Consider the following 21,538-nt stretch of genomic DNA (forward strand, 5'->3'; position numbering starts at 1 on the left):
CCAGGGACCGCAATTGGATCTCCTCCAAAGACTTCTGAAGGGCAGCCTCCCTTCACGAGTCACCTTCTTGGGTATTCTCCAACACCACCCCTGGGGGTTCTTATATCTGACAGGCTCTTTTTTTTTTTTTCTTAAATCAGAGTCTAGCAGTTCCTTATAGTCATCTCCCTCATTTAAAATCACTGTGTGATTCTTATCTCCTAATTGGTCTTAGACTAACATAACATATTTCAAACTTATAGCTGTCAGCAAGAGAGAAAAAAAAGATAAAGAATCAAAGTTCTAGTGATAAAGTAAAAAAAAAAAAATCGGGACTCAGCACAGGGCCATACAGTGAATTACCAAACAGACTGTTGCACACTCTAAGACTGCACATATTTCATCTGACGGCCAGCTTTGTGACAAATTTATGGCCTACACGTAAAAAGAAGACCCTCAAGCAAAGGCTCTCTTAGTACAAAAGCAGGGCAAACTAAAGACAATTAAATACACGAGAGAAGCAATGTCAACATTTATACTCACAGGTAGCGTAGCAAAAGCACTAGACTCTAACAGCAGCGTGCAAACATAAGCATTAAACAGGCCCTCGGCAAACTCACCAAAATGGTCCTAGAAGAGCAGAGTCTCACCTTGACCAATGCATCTGGGCATGAACTCGTGATTATGCCCTCACTGGAGATGGAAAGGTTCATTTTTCCCGGAAGTTCACCCATTTAAAGACATAAGGCAACATACAAAGGAAAAGAAAAAAAAAATGACTTAAAGGCTAGGGACATAGCAGCATGATAAGGAGTGCTTGCTTAGCATGTATGAAATCCTGGCTCAACCCAGCACAATGGGATGGACAGACACACACACACAGACTTGGCACAGATAGTCGGGTCTTGGCTGGACAGCTTTTTGAAGGTCTTTTTTCCTCTGCCATGTCGCACAAATTACCAGAACGTAAGTTGTAATGGTATACTGAAAATGGTACCAACAAAGAGCCACTTGCTAAGAGTCACTAATAAGCAGCTGTTACTAATGGGGAAAGCTTTGGAGGAAACAGACCTTGACCGACATCTACCGCTCTACCCTCCACACTGGGCTGAAGGGATGCCTCCTGAGAAAGACTCCTCCTCCATGTTACTGTCTGGGCTTGGCAGAACTCTTGAAGCTGTCTAGCTGTATTCCAGCAGTTTTTGCTTGCACTTAATGACAGATGGAACTATTTGCCCCCTGGGGTTCCCATAAGGCTGCAGTAGCAGAGCTGATCACACTGGCCTGCCCTTCATTGAGAGGCAGCATGGTGCCCGGTGGAGTCATGACCGGGAAGGTTTCTTGTTGTTCGGATGTTGTCCACAGGTGTGAATGCTCTAGTCATTTTAGCAGCTAAAATCCTGTTGGCAGAGCCACTTTTTGAGCAGGCTGGATAAACGGCCGACATCCAGTTTCTTATACATGATCAGAATGATGGCCAGTGCGGACGGACACTTACTAAGACAGCCCGTGTGGAACCTGCAGCCAGGGGTTACTCGGGTTCCCAGGCTGAAGATGGGAATGCTGCTTCTGTCATCACATTTCGTCCCACATTTCCGGGAGCACATGGAGGTCATTTACCACAAAGACGGGAGGAGAGCGGAGAGGGGAAGCCTTTCTGTTGCCAGACTGTTAGCCTTCGGGCATGACTGCTGTCCTTGGCATTTGTCGTGGCGCCAAGCTTTAGATGTTCCCAGACCCCAAATCTTTGTATCTACCTAGTGATTTTATTAGCACATGACATGAAACGGATTGACAGGAAGAAAAATCAGGGGAGGTTAAGCACGTGGAATGAGTGAGATGATGACATTAATAATGTTAAGTCTGATTAACAAGAATGTTTATTTTCAAAATGCTTCTGCCCACTGAGTAAAGTGAAATCCTGCACAGGTATGAAGTTCATGAACACAGCAGATTATGGGCTCCTAAGCTATAGGACTAGCAGCAAATGGAATGCAGACAGCTGATGTCTCTCAGGCTTGCAAGAACTATTCAACTAAATCATTTTCACTACAGGGAAGTTTCCTAAAGTAATTTGAAAAAGAAAAAGAAAAAAATCCTCCACTGAATTATCTTAATGGCAAGAATATTATAGGTTTACCTCAAAAATAAATATTTCAAGAGAATAGCAAAAGATATGTTAAAACTCCTAGCAGTCAGTTTTAAACTTTGGCAATACAGCTAGAAAGAAATGTCCAAAGAGCAACTTATCCACATCCACGTATCTCTGTAAGCTTTGCAGATGACTGGGGAATGAAGGGTGAAGTCCCAGGAACGTTCAGCACGGTTCTGCAGATTACAGCTGGCATCTGTGCGGGTCATTGCATCCCCCTTTGAAAGCAGAAAATACAAAATGCCACTGTGACCTAGTTCAGACACAGGGCAACTCCAGACATGAGCTCTGTTAGATGATGGGAAACAGGAGGCTGGAGAGAGAGATGTCATGCATTCTGACAACCCCTGGTACTGCCAGTGTCCAGGAGAAGAGACATTCCCTCCAATAGAAAAAAGAAGAAGAAAAAGCAAAAAAAAAAAAAAAAAAAACCCAAAACGCTTTGCACTACAGGGGCAAAAAGCTGAATGAGAAAGTCATTTTGGCAGCTATATCAGAAAAGACGTTTGCTGTGTCTTTCAGTATTATAAATGAAGAATTTAACCAAGACCTAAAAGTATTTCAAATGTATTTACTTCTCAAGCAAAGGGTGATACAGAGCAGTGCTGTCCAGCAGGAAAACAATGAAAACCACATACGAAACCTAAAACATCCATAAGGGTGCAAGTAATCATTTTAATATCCAACTTAATATATTCAGGATATTGTTTTAATGTGTAACCAATACAAAAACTATCCATGAGCTTCCTTAAAATGTTCACAATGAATATGAAATCTGAAATCTTTACACTCAAACCATGGCACGAACCCAAGTGGGCACATTTCAAGGGCTCAGTGCCTCACGTGGTTCGCTGGTATAATGGGCAGCGCCATTGTGAACTGCAGAGCTTCATTCCACATAACACTGGTGGGCACAGACACTCGCTCTAAAGCGTCTTCAGGGGAAGGTTTAGTTATGATGATTTTTATTATTATAGGGCCCCCTATTACGTCTAACAGTGTAGAGGCCTGTTTTATAAGCTCTTTTCATTTTTTGTTCTATTCACTGTAACAAGTTTTTGTTAATGCACTTTAAAGTATCAGTGCCCACAGTCTACTGAAAATGACCCTCACCAGGAAGAGAATCTTGCATGCTATTCTAGCTCCTTGTAGCTCCACCCACATGGAAGCTCCTACCGCTGCCATTCGCTAGGTTATTTTTAGCACTCATGGGTCTTCTTTACCCAGCCTGAGCATCATCCACGCCTGAGCTTGAGTTCAATAGAACCCTGTGACGTAACAACCATTTTTCTTTTAAGTGTCACGCCGTGTTTGGCTCATTGCTCCAGGCCCACTGTACGCTGACATCCTAGGCAAACATGCACACACGAGCATAAAGTCTGTATGAAGACTCCCTTCTGGTGAAATCCCGTAAGGCAGACTGAATCGTAGCATAAATGACATGGATTTCCTGCCAAATAATCAACTGATAAGGCTTAAGATACCTTCAGAGATGACAGCCCCCTAGAGCAGAGATGTCCCCAAGCATGTCTCATGGCTGACAACAGGATGTAAAGTAGAACACTCACCTTTACCTCCTGGACAGAATAAACATGCATGTGTATTTCACATTTCTGGAAAAAGCTTCAGAAGACTGTTTATTCCTGGCTTCCCTTAACTAACTCCTGGGCTAGAAGTATGTCTCAGTGGTAGAATGCCTACTGAGTGCAAGGCCCTGGGTTCAATCCCAAGCAATATAAACAGAACATCCAGTAACTAAAAACACAGCCACATAGCCAAATAGCAGGGAAGTTCAACACAAGAATCCCATGATAAACATGTTCTATTTACTAATGATTAAAAAAAAAAAAAAAAGCCAAATGAAACCATGAGATACCATTTTACACTACACGCTTGGCACAAATATCTCACAACCGTGCAGGTTATTCAGGATCAGTAGTCCTGGAAGTGTTAGCATTCCAGTGGGAGTTACTCACTGGTGCCACAGCTTGAGGAAGCACTCTCTGTCCTTAGAGCTAATGTGTGCTCTCTCTATACAGGCAGCAATACTACTTCACGTCTGGCTCCACTCTGATGTAAGAAGAAGTCAAATGAAAGAATACTCATGGTAATATTCCATAGTCAACAACTGTAGAAAAAAATGTCATATATTCCTATAGTGGAATAATGTGTAACAATGAAAGCTCCCACTGCAGTGGACATTAAAAGAAAGAAATACGGTATCTGGTTTAATTCTGTTTATTTTTCTTGAAGGATACATACATGGAGACAGAGTGCTAAAGGGCAGGAAGGCTTCGATCCACACAAATACAGGGTGAGGCTTTCTTTATTCAATAGGGATAAGGAGGAGGTCAGGAAAGGGTATGTGGGGTGCCTAGGAGGAAAGGCAATAAGGCAGGCAGCAGGCATACAGGGGTAATTAATTATTACTCTTTATGGTTAAGTAGGTATGTATATAATCCAAAAAATAAAGTTGGGATGGTTTTAATAGGGAAAAAAACATTGGCATTTTTGAAGATGAGCTGTGGGAGTCCTGGAAACTTACCTGGCCTGCCACTGACTGTACCTGCTGCCTCTGCTTGCTCTCCTCCTCTTACTGTACTGTTCAGGCAGCACCCATCACGTTGTGAGGGTGTAACACATGCTGGCAGAAATGGCAGCCGTACTAATCTGCCGCTGTGTTTAGAACTGGAAACCCGCCCTTGGGAATCTAGGTCACAAACAGGCAGGAGCTGTTTGCTGATTTGGTCTCATGAGTTGACACATTTCTGCCAGCTTACAGTTTATTGCCTCTGACCCCTCCTCCACCCTCCTTCTGTTCTGGTGTTTAAGTTCTGCAATTGTTTCTTGGTGTGTTCAGCCTTAGCTCCCGCCTTCAGAAACGTTTTCTTCTGCCGCCCAATGTGGCTCAAAGAAAGACCAAGTGAGAGAAGTCACGGCACCTCTGGTGTTTTTCTGCAGCCTGGGAGACGACATAATATACCTAGACTAGTGACTGAGTAAGTCTCACCTTAGCCCTGGACTGCCAGGGAGAGCTCTGCGCCCCTCCCAGTGCCCAGGCAGAACCACACGCATCCTTCTCAAGTGAGTGTCTGCATGGGCGCTGCACTTAACAGTCTAACCCTTTCATGGATGAGAGCAGAAACTCAGCTTGCTAGTGAAAGAGGAAGGATCCAGCTAACTCCAGAAGAAAAGCTGGAAAACAAAAGAGAATGGAAAGAAACCAGTCCAGTTTCATATTGCATGTTTTCTGGAATTTATTCTCCTTTAATGTAGAATATAAAGTCTAAGATTTCACCAATGCCTTGAGAGACAAACACAAACAAATTGAGATCAAAACAATTGCACAGACTAAAGTGACCCAGACAGTCGTGGGCAATTTTCTATAAAAGGTATCTCTAGAAAAAACAAACCCCATAAATCAAACAAAATAAAATCAAACAAACCAAACAAAACATAAAAAGCCTTTGGTACCTTTCAATAACAAATTAAAAAATATTTAGGTGGCTAAATTCACACCATATAAAAATGCAAATGTTGGGTTAACTTTGTAAAATGGAAAAAAACGAAAATATATTAGCAACAAAGGGCAAAATAGCTTCTTCTTCCTCTCTTTGATTTTAATAAACCCTACAATTTGGCAAAGTATTTCCTGAACTAAATTTTCTTCTGGTCTGCAGACACCTAGCAATATGGCATTTCATGTCCACCTAATGTTAAAATGGCACCATTTGGTCATCAGTGACACATTCTTTGTCCTACAAGCCTACAGGATGTCAACACTCTGCCTTGAAAGGCACTGGCAATACAGCCATGCTTGTACTTCTTTACTAGGCTTTGAAGATGGTGGTGACTAAATCTAAAGGCAAGCTAATCAAAGGGAATACGAAGAACACTATTTCAGCAAGTATGTACTTTTAGCACTTGGAAGGAAGAAGCAGGCATGAGTTCCAGGTCTACATAGCAAGAATGTCTCAAGCAACAAGCAGAAAGAAGGAAAGGAAGACAGGAAGGAGAGAAGTCAGTCAGAAGTCAGATGGGTAACTATAACGAGACCCAACATGCTCTGCACACACCACTGCCTGGGAACTTTAGTTGACTGCATAAACTGGGCTTCTAGCCACTGAAACAAGTCACTATCAGTAATCTCATTTTTCTCTGCTGACTTCCCAATGCTCGCAGAAGAATAATGGCAAGAAAATGATATGCAATGGTAACAGTAATTCTAAGAACACCATCTAGACAGCGTGTTTAACAGTATGGACAATTAAAAAGTTGTGTAACAAAATTTGATAGCTTTCTCTGTCTCCTCAGCATTGTAGGATTATTGTACCTACAATCCAAAACATGCTAAGAAGTCACTTTGCCAAACTGGTTCTTAGCCCTCATTGGCAAGAGCAGACTTGATCAATGTAAGCTCATATGGTTTCTTTTTAAATTGCAACTTTTTAAATTGCTCTATTTTAAGTAAAAACATGTCTTGAAGGAAGACTCATAAACTCAAGCACAGTATCCAGTTAGAAGAGAAAAAAAAAATCCTGGGAAGTCCCTGGGATTTGTCAAATGGAATTTGCTTTGGATCTCGTTTAATACCAAACCACCTACTAATATCCATGACTTGACAAGCTTTCCCTAGAAGGAAAATTGTGCATCAATCATTTGGTCCATTCATGAAGAAAGGTGTCCTCCTTTCTTCTGGCTGTAACAGGACTGCAAATCTCAGGCTGAGATCTGTTTTAGAGTTCAAAAAAATGCTGCAGAACTGGCCACCATTAGTGAAGCTTTAGGTAGGGGTGGAGAGACAGCCACTTATTTACTCTTTCAATTTCTCAAACATTCCTTTCTCAGAATCAGAGTGAAAGGTCCAGCATCCTGCTGCTAGGGATAGGTGGAGATTTCAGTCAGACTGAGATAATCCTACTCCAGGCTATCCATATGTTTGGCAAGTAACTCTAAAATATGCCGGATATAGAAAAGCTATCTCTGCTCTGATGAAATAAAAATGTTCAGTGTTCACCAATGTCCACCCAAAGGGAGTAGGGACTTTGCTTCCCAAGAACCAGTCAGGATCGTGCTCTAGACAGCCCCGTTCTTGTCTATGCTGCTCTAAAATCTCACTTGTGCTCATACACCAGGCAAGAACACATGGCTGTGCTATTCTGGAAAGCTGGAGACTGTGAATTGGTCTGAAATATGAACAAAGGGAATAGAGAGACTACAGTAAGTAACGTGGGAAATCACACTACACAGCAATCTTTGCGTCTTTTTTTCCTTTCCAGCGGTGCTGGGGCTGAGCTCAGAGCCCTGTGCGAGCCATGCAAACGTTCTACCATTGAGCCCCAGCCCCAGCAGTGCTGGCATCACGGGTTCACAAAATATACCTAACCAAGCATTTCCTTTCTTCAAAAATATAATCCCTTCACAAAATAGAACAGGCAGCTGTTACTTTGGGGAGCTGCACTTAAAAATATATGTGCATGTGTGTGAGTAAACTGCAAGAGCTGAAAAATGCCTTCACATCCTGACAGAGCAAACTTCCCATTAGCTTACTATCTAAGTAGTGCACTTCTTAAAATACATCTCAGGTAGTCTTATGCATACAGTGAACTTGCCCACTTGCAAGAGATAAAAGAGGAGACATTTTCCATAACAGCAATTCTTTTCTGCCCTGTAACTTGGTTGTGATCATTCCATATTGCAATGGTGGTTCTGGAAGCACCTGTAAAAGCCTGGAGAATGTACAGGGGTGAGGGTTTTCACAGAAAGTTGTTGAGAGCATCTAACTTCTCCAGCAGGTGTTATTACAAAGTACCAGAGTAGTGACATTTTGTGATTCTGCAGCAAGAACCCTCAGTGTCCTTTGTCAGCCAGCACTGCTTTCTTCTTTCTGATTCAAAGATGTTTCTGTGCTGGCAAACTGGTTTCAAGGATGTGATGCAGGCAGCTCAGAGGGAACTGGGGTTATAATACTAGCATCTAATAAGACTCAGGATGGGCCCAACGTTTTCTCCCAATTGTCTATCAGTCATTAAGGAAGCAGACCTAGCACAGGTGATAGTACTTTCAGGTGAGTGGGGCAACTGCAGACAAATCAGAAAATACGAGAATCCACCACCATCGTCCTGATTGGCTTAGAACAATCATGCAGTCCCCATTATTCCCGTGTCCTCCAAAAACACCTTTTCCAGGTCAAGCGAAGTTACTGATTGTGCATGTGGCTTCATCACAGTGATGCATCAGGTAAGCAGGTGTGTGCTGAGTACCAGGGGTGCTCCAAAATGCAACTCCATCACCTTCTACTCTTTATCTCTAAGGTTCAGTCTATTAAACAGAAGAGGAAGAAAGGCACAGTTATTATGCTGCATTGGTGAGAAAATTTGCCTTTGGCAACATATATATTTTTTAATGTCAGGAACACAGATGGGGGAGGTCATAATGAGTCCCCCTCTGTGACTGATGGGAGCAAGTCCCGGCTTTTAAAGCCAGAGCCTCGATTTTAGTCATACACATCCAACCTGCAAACATGCAAGGTAAAGCCCCATTTTTGAGCAGCCACCAAGTCTCCTTCCTTTGAACACTGCCGTGCTAGGAGCTCACAGCAGGGGAATTGAATATGCCCTGGTTAAGGGTGATCCTGGGTGAATGACATCAGAATGGCCACATTGGTCATAAAGCCTCACCACTGCCTAGTGCCACTCTGTCTGTCCCCAGGACCCAATTAAACAAGTGTCACCAGATATGGCCAAAGAGTGTACAGTGCCATCAGCTGTTGTGTATTCTGAAATCACCTCCTGAAGGAAGATAGGGACTGGAAGCAGACATTTCTGTAACAGGATCTGCCTGGGGTCTATTAGAGAAATGAACTTCGTGGCTTTTGTACCTGAATATTGCTAGTGAATGGGCTCCCTTTCCTCAGTTAGGGTGGTTCCACAGAGGCCAGCCACTGCTGACTCTTGCCATTTGGTGTTCCCTTCCTGTTACTTCCATCTCTCCCAGCTTTGATGGGTGGAAAACCTTCATTTTACATGCCAGCAATTCATTTGCCTTTTACTTTAAAAAGACAAACAATATGTCCTGAGCCAGTGCGGCTGTTGGGCCACTGTGTAGTGACCCCTGTCCTTAACTCTCTGCTTTGTGGAACAGCCCAGTCAGAGCCAATACACATCTGCCTGAGGGTCGTCATCAACACAGTCTCCTGCCTACTGCGTGGGGCAGTGACAGATGCTAACGGCCAGCTTCCGTGTTTCCTGGCTGGCTTCCTGGCTTTGTCTTTTATGTGTGCATGCTGCAGCCGGTAGGAGAGAGGACAGGGTCAGTTTTGCTGTCTCACATCTATGACCACTTTGTCCAAGCCTTAAACTGAGCACTTCATAATGAATTATAACCAATGTGAATAAGCAACTAAAAGGGGGAAGGCCCTTATTAGCTCTTACATTTCCACTTGTCGTAGATGAAGATCAAGTGTGTGCACTGCTGTGCTCTGCACTGCTGTGCTCTACAGCTCTCATGGGTCAAGTATGCAAGTGGCTCACATACTATGCCAGCGCTGTATGCTGTCCTAAGGGCTCCTACCCAGGAACTCTGTTCCCAGGCCATTTCTGCCTTTTGAGGGACCAACTTCAGTGGGACTAAGACCATATATCACACTGATCAACCACCACATTGATCATGTGCATTGAGAATGGACCCTGCAAAGACCACAACTTCTTTACAAATGCTTACAATGCCAGACATTGTATGTCTGGCGTCCTTGATTTCTACAGGAGCTCCACAAGGATAGCAACAGAACCAAAATACCTGGGCCCAGGGGTCTTTTCTGAGACTGTTTCTCCAACCAGAGACCATTCATGGATATAACCTAGAACCCCTGCTCAGATGTAGCCCATGGCAGCTCAGTCTCCAAGTGGGTTCCCTAGTAAGAGGAACAGGGACTGTCTCTGACATGAACTCAGTAGCTGGCTCTTTGACCACCTCCCCCTAATGGGGAAGCAGCCTTGCCGGGTCACAGAGGAGGAAAATGCAGCCAGTTCTGATGAGACTGGATAAGCCAGGGTCAGATGGAAGGGGAGAAGGATCTCCCCTATCTGTGGACTTGGAGAGGGGTATAGGAGGATATGAAGGAGGGAGGGTGGGATTGGGAAGGTAGGAGAGAGAGGGCTACAGCTGGGATACAAAGTGAATAAACTGTAATTGATATAAAAATTAATAAAAAAATCCCAAGGATCTACAAGAAAAGTAAATACTTACTAAAACTGAGAGTAGTTATTATAAGGCAACAAAAAGATATAACAATCAAAATTATGCTTTCATAGATCATAAATAAATATTTTTACCAGAAAATTGAAACCATGATAACATTTTAAGCCTACAAAAAAAAAAAAAAACCCTACAAAGATAATCATATATAGGTCTAAAACAATAAAAAGACTTTGAATGTTATAAAACATTACTGAGAGGAATTAAGAAAAGTTATCTCAATAGTAGAGGACTTCATATTTATAAGTGGAATGCCCCTACAAATGTCACTTGTTTTTAAAATTATCTTTAAATTAAATAAAATATTTATTTAAAAAAGAGAGAGAGAGAATACATTGTGGGATTCCATTACTCGTTTTGAGCCAGGGTTTCAAGCAGCCTCATCTGGCCAGGACTTTGCTATGGAACTGAGGGAGAGCTTACATTTCTGACTCCTGCCCTCCAATTCTGCAGTGTTAGGGGTACAGGGATGTCATACTATGTTCAGTTTAGTTAGTGCTGGGGTCATGTATGCTCAACAATCACTGCAGTGACTGAACTACAGCCCCAGCCTCACTGTCTACAGTGTGGTCCTCAACCTTCCTAATGCTTAGAGCCTGTAATACTTAAAGCCTCGTGCTGTGGTGACTCCTAGCCATCACATTACTTTTGTTGCTACCTAATAGCTGTAATTTTGTCCCTGTTATGAATCATCATGTACACATCTGATATGCAGGATATCTGACACGCAACCCCTCGGAAAGGGTCATTCAACCCTCCCAAAGGGGTCACGCCCCACATGTTGTAGACAACTGGTCTACAACAAAAACACCAGCCTGCTGAATCTACAGAATCTGTACCTTTGGAGAAAATAGGAACCAAGATAGCGCGCAGGCAGTTTTTCTAAAGGTTCTGACAGAAAATTGTGCTTACTGGTTCCTGCTACTATCAGGTAATCCTTGCCCCAGGCTCCCCACCATACACACACCGCTTTATCCCCCAGTACTCTGAAGATAAATCTGGATTGTTTAATATCTCTGAGTGAAATATTTTACACAAATACTAATTTCCTAACAAATACTCAAATGTCCGACTTGTATAAAAATAGTTTTAAGAACCTGTAAATACTTTCTGTGTGGGTGTGCCTTTGCTAAAAACCTGTGCATAGGAACCGCCCACAGCCCATCTGTGGGCTTGGCGATGCGAAAACCAAGTGTGTTTTCACGGTGACTCTGCCCCGAAGGTGCTGCTGGAGGGCCTCTGCTTCCTCCCACAGGTGCTCCCGAGATAGCACCTAGCCCAGGCAGCCTGAGAGGACCTGCTCCTTAGACAAAGTTCCCACAGTGCACTGCACGTTCAGCTGTGTTAAAAATAGAAACTTTAGAATTCAGCCCAAGCTTGAGCTGTACCAAGTCTCAAATGCTATGCACATAAAGACTGTAACACAAGCTGGAAACTTGACAATGTGGTCGGCTCTAGGTGGTGATTTTAATATTCTTTCCAATGCAAAAAATAGAAGCCTAAGTTACCTTTCTGTTACAAACCAGTATTTTTAAATGAAATAACCAAACTATTAAGTTATTTGATGAATATTTTTTTATTTTTATTTCTGAAGTAAATCTTGTGCTTTATGTGGCTGTGAAATGTGCATTATTTCTAAGTCTTTGCACAAGACAAATCAGGTTCTTCATGTTTTTCCAAGTGATGTGACTCAATCAAGAGGCTTTAAAAATACTCAGGTTGCTTTAGGAACTGTAACATGACCCTCGGCATCTGTGGGGGATCCCTCCATGTCCTCACTGGGACCCCAGGATTCCCTAGTCTTTCCAGGACACAACAGCTGCACTTCATCTGTGCACAGCTGCCCACGTGGCTCAGAGCATCTCCAGGTGAGTGAGGTGTTTCCAACAGTGGACATCTATGCAAACAGGTGTTATGCTCTACTTATTATTTAAGAAATAAGGACAGCAGGGCCCAGTGCTTGGGAGGCAGAGGCAGGAGGATCTCTGTGAGTTCACGGCTAGTTCCAGAAAGATCCCATCTCAAAACAAACAAACAAATAAGCAAACCAATAAAAATAAGAACAGGGAAAAGCTGCACATGTTCAGTACAGATGTGATTTTTTTCCAAGTATTTTCAATCAGTGAGCAAACAAATAATAAACACTACGGGTACAGACACAGGGATAAAATGTAATATGAAATTTTAATTTAAATAGAAACTAGCCAACTATTTTGCTGCTTTAAACTCCTATTCAAAGAGTAAGGGCATAAATTAAAAGTGAACTAATATTCTGATTTAAAGAAGTTAAAAGTGGAACGGAGTTTAAAGGAGTCAGATGTGTTTAACACTGCTGTCTGTATTCACTGAGGGGCTGAACGCTTAGGAGGAGAGGCACACTGCTCACCCGTTCCTCCTCAGCCCCTACGGTCCACTCCAGCAAGACAGACTCTGAAGTGAGAGTAGAGGGGTCACCTACCCTGGGTGACGAAGCAGAAGGCAGAGGGCTGGCGGTCTTGGGTACACAAGGTTAACCTACCGTGGACGTGGACGTGGGCCGTGGCTTCAGACCTAAGAACGAGAAGACGGTGTTGCTCTCCTTCGACTCAAAAAAACTGTCATAGTCCTAGAAAAAGAGGGAGAAAAAAAAAAATAAAACCAGTGAGCAACGGCAAGCAATTATCTTTACAGTTAATGCTTTCAAAAAAATCCCATGTGGAAGTAAGAAAACGGCGTGCCACTGTTCTGTCAAGGCTGAGGAAGACCTACATGAATGTTGTAGGGAGAGCATCATAGAGTTGAAAGGGCATGCCAGAGCACCCTTGAGTAAGAAGAAAAATGTAACAAAAACAAACAAATAAATCAATCTAAAAGTAGAACAAGAGTAAAACGTGGCAGCAGAAATAAAGGAGCAAACATGCTGTTTTTCTTCATGTGCCAAACGAGAACTTATCTGAATATGCTCACGCTGAACTTAGAGAATACCCTAGTCACAGTTATATGGAGAGCTACATCCCAAAGCCATGCTTGACACTTTCATAGCCAAGACTTAAAAATAAATAACTAAATCCCTGGTAATGGAAAAGTCGCGGGGTCAGTTCCTGCAGGCGTCAGTCCTAAAGCTTTTAGTCTGTTCTCAGGCGTCCTGTGGACTGGCTATGTGTGGCAGCTAGTGAGGGCGAGAGCTGACATCTGCCTATGCCACTCTACCCTTGAACTTCATGCGCTCTTTGCACTCTGTACAGCATCAGCCTGGGAGGAAACTGGGCATGAGCATATGTGTCCTGGTCACTGAGCACAGTGAACGCATGGCTGAGCTGTGCCAATGTTATTGTGGGGCTTTCAAGTACATCTGGAATCAAAGTGAGTCCACAATTTGTAGCTGCTTTGTTCTCACGAGGCCTCATTTGATTAAAAATGTTTGAATTATCCTATTTGGTTCTGTGGACAGCTCCTACCTGCAAAGTAGAGTCTCACAGCCTTAAAAGTAGCTCTCATTCTAACCTGCAGTCTTTGTGGCCGCCCCAGGTTTTCCAATAGCTACTCCTTCTGTCACTTATGACCGAAACTACGGAGGAAATGTCTGAAAGGAAAGGCTCAACATGTCAAGCAGAAGTCTCACGGATAAGTAGAGCTTGTCATGCAAATGGCTGAGATAAGGACACCGGGCAAGAGAAAAGCATGGGAAAGCAGGAAGCTGGCAGGCTGCCTGGCACCATGTATGCTGGGTTCTATACAACTCTACCTTAAATACAAAGAAAACCGTGTAATGGTTTTCACCAAGGGAACAAAATGATCTCACTTCTATGACAACACTCAACGGGCAGGTGAAGAATGTCTCAGAAGAGAAGCAGAATGGAGTTTAAAGGAGTCAAATGTGTTTCTTTTCTATTTGTTAAGACAAATAGAAAAGAAGTTAAAGGGGTACTTGGTAATTTAGACCAGCAATAGTGCCATCCAGGATCAGAGGCAGTGGGCAGGGGCACAGGCAGGAGACGTGTCCCAGAGGTAGAAACTGGGGGCTGCTTTTGGATTAGACATGGATATAACAGAGAAGTGAGAAATAAAGTGGCTCTTGGGTTTAACGTGACGGGAAAAAGGGCGCTGAGCTGAACACACTGTTTGAGAAACATAGGACAACTGAAGCATATCTTGATGGGGGGTCGAAGGTTGCTGGTGGCACTAGAACATTACACATTTTATTACACAGCTGATCTTTTGTTAGATATCTTTTTTTGAAAGGTGAACAGCACTTCACTGACCCAGGCTCAAGAGCCCTGTCCAGTGTGCACTCCCTGATAACCAGCAGACTACATGCCTGCAGGAAGAAGGGCGGGGTGATGTTATGGCTGGATTTAACCCATCCTTTGAGTCATCCACGGCAGAAAATTCAATGGATCTGAACCTTTCTCCACCACGCTCTGCCTCTGCTGTGTGTACCAAGGGCACCTCCTCTAATGGGAATTACTTCTAACTCTGATCCATGTAAGCAGCAAGCTGTTCAAGATGAGCAAACCTCAACTTTTGGTCTTCAAGCTCCAATACTGCACTCTTAGAAAACGGCCCCACTCTGAATACTGCATGCCTTACACAAATGAGCGTTACACGTCTTACCAAATGAGCACTGCATGTCTTGTGTGAGGCATCGTAGGTCTTTCTCTTCCCACCACTACTTGACACAACTCTTAAGCCTCCTCAGGTTTCCGTATGTCATGAGCAGCCCAACCTACGCTGGACTTGAACCACAGCACCTCATCAGCGCTTGCCTAATCCCATCCATTTCTACTCAATGTCATAGTCTGTCAAGGGAGGACACATTGATTTCTGAAGAACAATTTTGACCCTGCCACCTTGTCGTCACCTTTTTTCTTGCAGACATTCGGTGCTCATACAATATAGCCTAAGAGACTTAGCATGGCCTGGTTGTGTACATCCTGGATCTGCCTGACCCTTTGGGTGGGGGAGATGAAGGAGGGCCCTTTAACTTATTCTGCGCTGACTGGTATTCAGATTCATTTCAGGAGGCTGAGAAGGTACTTAGTCACAGCTGGCGCTGGGTACAGTACAACCTGGGATTTAATGTTTATACTACAGCTTGTAATCTTTATAAACTTCAAAAAATGATCATAAGTCCCCAACCATAAATTTAAACGTAAAACAAACTCTCACACAATTTTAAAATAACACCTAAAATATATATATAGGCCGGAAAAACATGCAACAGTGTCAGTAGCCCATTTACCCACATAAGAGATGAAGCTGATCTTACAAGTTTTAGTCACCAAAAAAAGGTATTTGCAAATGTCAGGTATTTAGAAATCTAAGGATAGTATTTTTACATTTTAAATTTTAAATAAAAAAATTAAATTTAAATACAAAAGAAAAAATTGCCTAAGCTGTATTTCTTCACAAGAATGGTAACCATTTTTATTTAATCCAGTGTTAGCTCAATGTCATGTAACTATGTTGGGGGTTTCTAGCCTGAAAAGTATCGAACTCAGTAAGTACTTAGGCTCACTAAGTAGCATTTAAAAGTTTTCATTAAGATAATTAACTTCTAAGAGAAAGCAACAAATATCAAGGTTAGTAATTAACTAAAAAGCAGAATAATTCAGTTATTTAAAAGCTCTATTTATTACTTGTGTGTGCATATGGAGGAGTTATGGCCATGCCACTGAACCTGTGGAGAGTCAAAAAGAAGATAACTGTGAGGCCTGAATTTCAGGGATGGAACTCTGGTGATCAGGCCTGCACTGTCACGGGGCTTTCTAGACCTGCCAAGCCATCTAGGCAGCCCAGAAATAATTCTTTAATAAGTCAGTATTTGGCTGGTACTGGATACATTCAGGATTGCCCAAAAAGCCCTATGTCAAGTGGGCAGATCAATTGCGTTTGTTAATTACTGACTGGACCGTCATGTGCTGGCATTTTACCACTTCTGAACCAGCATAAAAACACTTTCTAACATTCAAAGGATTTTGAGAGTCCTGGTGAATCGTAAAGTATATAAAAATAAATACATTTTTTGTCATGTTTGGACAAAGTGAATTATTGAAGATTTAAAATCTAGGACACCTTAATTGTTTAATATTCCTTTTAGAATTAAACTGTATGACGTGAAATCATGTAAGAGTAACACAATCGCACAATTCTAAAAATAATTTCCTCTTAAAATATAGCTTATTGTATTATAAGCTTAGGCCATAAGAGGAAAACATTTAATGCTTTCTTATCAAATCTGTTTTACATGTCAAGCTTTTAAATATATATTTGTGTGTGTATGCACACGTGCAGACCATAATTCTTCCCAAAAGTGAAAAGCATTATGGTTTACAAATTCCCACAAGGCTTTCAAAACAGGCCCACCAAATTCCCTGCAGTTCAAGGCACTCTTTCAAGCTGCTGCTACACACTGCAGAATAATCCCCTCTGTGACCTCAGACTCTAAAGATCAGTTAATACTGACTGCAGAGGACACAAACACAGAAATCATAGTCAAGGTTAACGTGCCTGGTTTCAACAGCTGGTACATTTTCATTACATTTAAGACAAAAGGTGGAAGAAAAGTCATCGCTTCTAATGGCTAGAGAGAGGAGAAAACCTGGACTTCCCAGACCAAGCAGAGCCCAGCATTTCTCATCCACTGAGGGGACACTCTCCTAAATGATTTTTATTAGAATAAAGTTAAAGAGCTGTGGAGGAATTTCAGAAATGTAGGGAGGGGCCTGGGGGATTCCCATCGCCTATACTGTTGTTTGCCTTCAAATGAAAACCAATGTTGGAGACATTTCCAGGCCCGTGATAAAATCTGCAGCAGGTAGAGTTTTAACAGCAGCTTCGTTCTTCCACAAAGCCCAGGAAAGGACACTGGCCTCTTGCTCTGGTTAGACTATTATGGACTAAGCAGTCACTGGAGGCAAAGATCTTCAAGTTCTATGCCTTTTCAGTGTTCCCCAAGAGGGCAGTTAAGAAAGCCCACAGAGGCCACTCTGAGAGGCTGTGTGGCCTCCCCTGACTCGGCTAATGGCGAGTAAGTGATAGGGCCATATTCTTTCTCATGCCAACCGTCACAGCCAAGTGGAAGGCTGCTGGGAACACAGCACGTAGATGAGGAAATGGAGGCAGCAAAAAGAAAAGCTGGTTTATCCACATGGAAGAATTTAAAAAACCCAACTTTTTCAGGCTATTGGAACTGCTGCTGCTTCATAACACAGATGGAGACTCCTGCTGAAATTTTCTCTCAAGCCTGAGGGTAGCCTCCAAGCAAAATTTCCAGACTTGGGGGCTATGGGCCGTTAATGGTATATTCTATTTTATGAAACCTTGATATAGAAAGAAAAAAATAAATAGTTGGCAGACCCAGTCCTGGCAGGGTGGACAGGTAAGGTGCATCTATCTCAAAACAGCTCCGATCAGCAATTCTTATGGCAAGACACTAAGGATGTTCTGAAATCATGTTTAATATTTCTGACCAAACTGGCTCAGGATTTAGTGCTGGCATGTGAGGCACAAACTGTCTTATCTGAATGCCATCTGGAATGAGGCACAGCAGGGGCAACATGACAGAGTTAAGCTTAGAAAGGCAACCAGCAATAAAATGTAATCATTACCGAGAATGTCCAGCAAATACAACTGGACTAGTAGAGAAAACATTGAGGGAAAACTGAATCCCAAGGAACAGATGTGGCAGGAGGCCTCCCGCAGAAGCTGTGAGCTTCGGAAGATGAGCCCAGTGCTGGGGAAAAGAGGTGACGGCAAAGACAGCAGGGGGAAGAGATGTACTAGCAAAGGCCAAGGCGGCCATCTATCCTGGCACTGGGAAGGCTGGGTTCTCCAAAGAACACTGACTCTCTACCTGATGCAGTTCCTACCAAGGCACCAGAAGCCTGAAAGGCCAGGTGGCCGCTCTGGACCCACAGACCACACAGAGAGACAGAAAGGCTTATTCAGGCTTAACACTGGTCTTCATGACTTTGTAATTCTCTCTCTTTCATTAGCAGTCCAGACAATCCAACGCCCTTACACAGTCTCATTTGCTCTCCTACCCAAAGCCAATGGGCCTGTGTAAGTCCCCAGCAAGAATAAAGATACTGTATCCATAAACAAGAACAACACATTATTTTTAAAGGAGAAATAAAACAACACAAAGGGACTCCTAGAAATTAAATCTGACTGCTAAATAAAAATGTGGAAACAGAATATTGTAGATCTGGAAAAAGAAAGTCTACCAAGCTAGTGACCTAAACAACAAACTAAAAAATGCCACTCATATGCACAGAATAGTATCAAGTTAATAGATGCAATTAATAGTTTTTTTTTCTAAGTTAAGACCACTGAGCAAATAAAACTAAATCCTGAAGGTAAACAAGAGAAGAATGAAATGAGTCAAAGAAATACAAAAACTTTCCCAAAGGAGGGACTGATTTTTAGACAGAAAATTCCTACCAGTTGCTGTACACAGAGTGCTCAGGCAGCAGATTCCAGGATTCAGGAAACAAACAAACAAAAAAACTAAAGTGCAAAACTTCCAGACAGAGCAAACCAAACTAAGGAACCCAGTCCAGCAGACATAAACAACTCAGAGGTCAAAAGAGAAAGAAAACAAGCAAAAACACAACTCTGAAAATCTCCCAGAGAGATAGACCAACCTAAATATCTATGGCAGCGCACGCAACTTCTAAGTGAAGTAGGAATTACAGGAAAGTCACCTGTTGTGATAGGGTGTAATTTTAAACCTAGAATCCAGTGGCCAATGAAACAGTCCAGTAAGAATAAAAATTAAAAAAAAAGAGAAAAAAAAAGAGAATTAGAATGCTTATAAGATAGGTACATCATACTATCAGAATACTTTTTATCAGACAGAAGTCTAAAAAAAATTAAAAAATACATAGGAAAAAGTATATTCCTTGCATCTTCATCAAAGTGTGAGTGAAAGTGTTCAGCATTGTTATGAGAATCCCTTGATCTGCATCATTCTCTTTAAGCTACGGGGACTTAGCAAGGTACATATATGTATATGTCCCTAAATGTGGCTGTTCACATTGCTAAACAGCTTTGTAAAGCAGTATAAACAGAATTACATCAATATAAGACACATTTCTGCAGCAGTTATAGCTACAGTCACTTGTAAGAACCTTCAGGAGCACCATGTACAAATACGTATTTATATATCAAAAAAGAGAAGGAATTTGAAACTATAAGAAAGCCAATTTCCCTCTATCTTTCAAAAAAAATACCATCCAAATCTTATAATCAATGAATTGTAGGTTATTATGTGAAACAGAGATGGAAAAGCAGAAAACAAGGAGGCAAAGCTGTGAGGAGGCAAATCGGGGCTCAGCCTGGAGAAGCCTATAGAGGACAGTGGGCCAGGGAAGGAACGTTCATTTCTGATCCTCTCAGAAACAGGCTCGATGTTCCAACATTGATATTAATTGACCTTATTGTCAGCACAATTTTACTTTCTTCATTGCTTTAAGTTGCAAATAAATGCTCAGAAGAATAATGTGAACAGAAAGGAAACTGCCTGTCTGGACATGAATTCAGACAACTGCAACGAGGGTGGCCTCAAACTTCCAGGATTAAGGCTCTTGGCATTCACAGCATGATTTATCATCTTCATGACAGTCACATCCCAGGGATTCATCCCTGTACGGTTTTGAGGCAAACATCTCAGTGAGGCGAGAATGGTAGATTAAAAATTTATAGACAGCAGAATAAAAACTATGGTTAGAAAAGAGAAAGCTGCAAAGAATACCAATATTGGCTGCTGAGTGGCAGGCGACAGCAGAGTCCAGTCACTCGCCGTGTTCCCCCGCTGTCCCCCACAAAATGTGGAAGGGTGCCAAAGAAGAACATTTGCAGCCGGGCAGCTGATGGAGGAGACTTCTCCTTGATTAGATACCTGGCCTTTCACACAGGTGGTGCCGAAAAACAACAGGATTTTAAATTAATATGAAATTTACTGGTGTATTTGTGCGAGACAGGTAAGCTTCTAATGGGGGCGGTTGAGTTTACAAGCAGGTTCAGTCAACTTGGCTCTGAGCTTTATAAAATGGAAATGCAAGCTAGTCTTGCAGAGACAAGTACTTGAGAACACTGCAGCTGCAGACAGCTGTGCTCCGCTGTGGCCAGTGCAGGATCACCCCCTTTTACAGGAAGAAGGGAGGTGTGGGGGGGGTAACACTGCTGGACAGTTACCCTCTCTCCTCCTCCTGAGAAGTAACAGAGCCAGGCTCATCCAACCTCAGCTAACAGTCCCCTGGCCTCCATAGTCAAGGCAGTATGTAAATAAACTGGGCAATAGTTTTTCAACCCTGATTGGCTGGCAGTGCACCCAACACTTAGGTACACATTTAACATTATAAACAATTATAAACAACATCTAAAATCGCAAAAACAAAAAACAACAAAGAAACAAACAAACAAACCTACAATTTCTAAGCAATAATAAAATGCAGTTTGTCTGTATTTCAGGTAGGCTGTCCTTTGTCATTAAGACCTCACATGAATAAAGGACTTTACTCTTGAGTTAATTAGCAGTATTTTATACCCACTCCATAGTCCCATTGTCAACTAAGGTTCACCTAAACAGTCTATCTGGAGCCAGACCCTCATGAATATGTCATGACTACTGAATGTTATCATGTCTTATTCCTTGATGATTAAGCACAAACTGATTACTATGATTTTAATCCTGAATGGGTTTCTAAACGCTAGTTTTTTAAGAGAGAGAAAGAAAGAAAAAAGGAATTCAGCAAAGTCATAGGACACAAAATCAGCATAAAAACATCAGCTGAATTTGCATACAGAAACAGTCAGTTGCACCTGTGCATATAGTCAGCTGCATTTGCCCACAGGAGCAGTCAGCTGCATTTGCCCACAGGAGCAGTCAGCTGCATTTGCACACAGGAGCAGTCAGCTGCATTTGCACACAGGAGCAGTCAGCTGCATTTGCCCACAGGAGCAGTCAGCTGCATTTGCACACAGGAGCAGTCAGCTGCATTTGCCCACAGGAGTCAGCTGCATTTGCACACAGGAGCAGTCAGCTGCATTTTCCCACAGGAGCAGTCAGCTGCATTTTCCCACAGGAGCAGTCAGCTGCATTTGCACACAGGAGCAGTCAGCTGCATTTTCCCACAGGAGCAGTCAGCTGCATTTTCCCACAGGAGC

The 21,538-nt window shown here is 42.5% G+C and overlaps 1 protein-coding gene across 1 annotated transcript in view; it reads right to left on the reverse strand.

The window, feature by feature from the left end:
- Positions 1-5,363: 5,363 nt before the first annotated feature.
- Positions 5,364-21,538, reverse strand: part of Sh3bgrl2 (SH3 domain binding glutamate rich protein like 2) — a 55,240-nt gene continuing 39,065 nt past the window's right edge. Inside the window, exons 3-4 of the mRNA XM_021633299.2 lie at positions 12,906-12,992; positions 5,364-8,452 (exon numbers count right to left, since the gene is read on the reverse strand). Of these exons, the coding sequence (XP_021488974.1) occupies positions 8,441-8,452; positions 12,906-12,992 (99 nt within the window). The 3' untranslated portion in view covers positions 5,364-8,440. The remainder of the gene's footprint in view (positions 8,453-12,905; positions 12,993-21,538) is intronic.

Source organism: Meriones unguiculatus, chromosome 6 (assembly GCF_030254825.1).
Source record: "Meriones unguiculatus strain TT.TT164.6M chromosome 6, Bangor_MerUng_6.1, whole genome shotgun sequence".
Lineage (NCBI taxonomy): Eukaryota > Metazoa > Chordata > Mammalia > Rodentia > Muridae > Meriones > Meriones unguiculatus.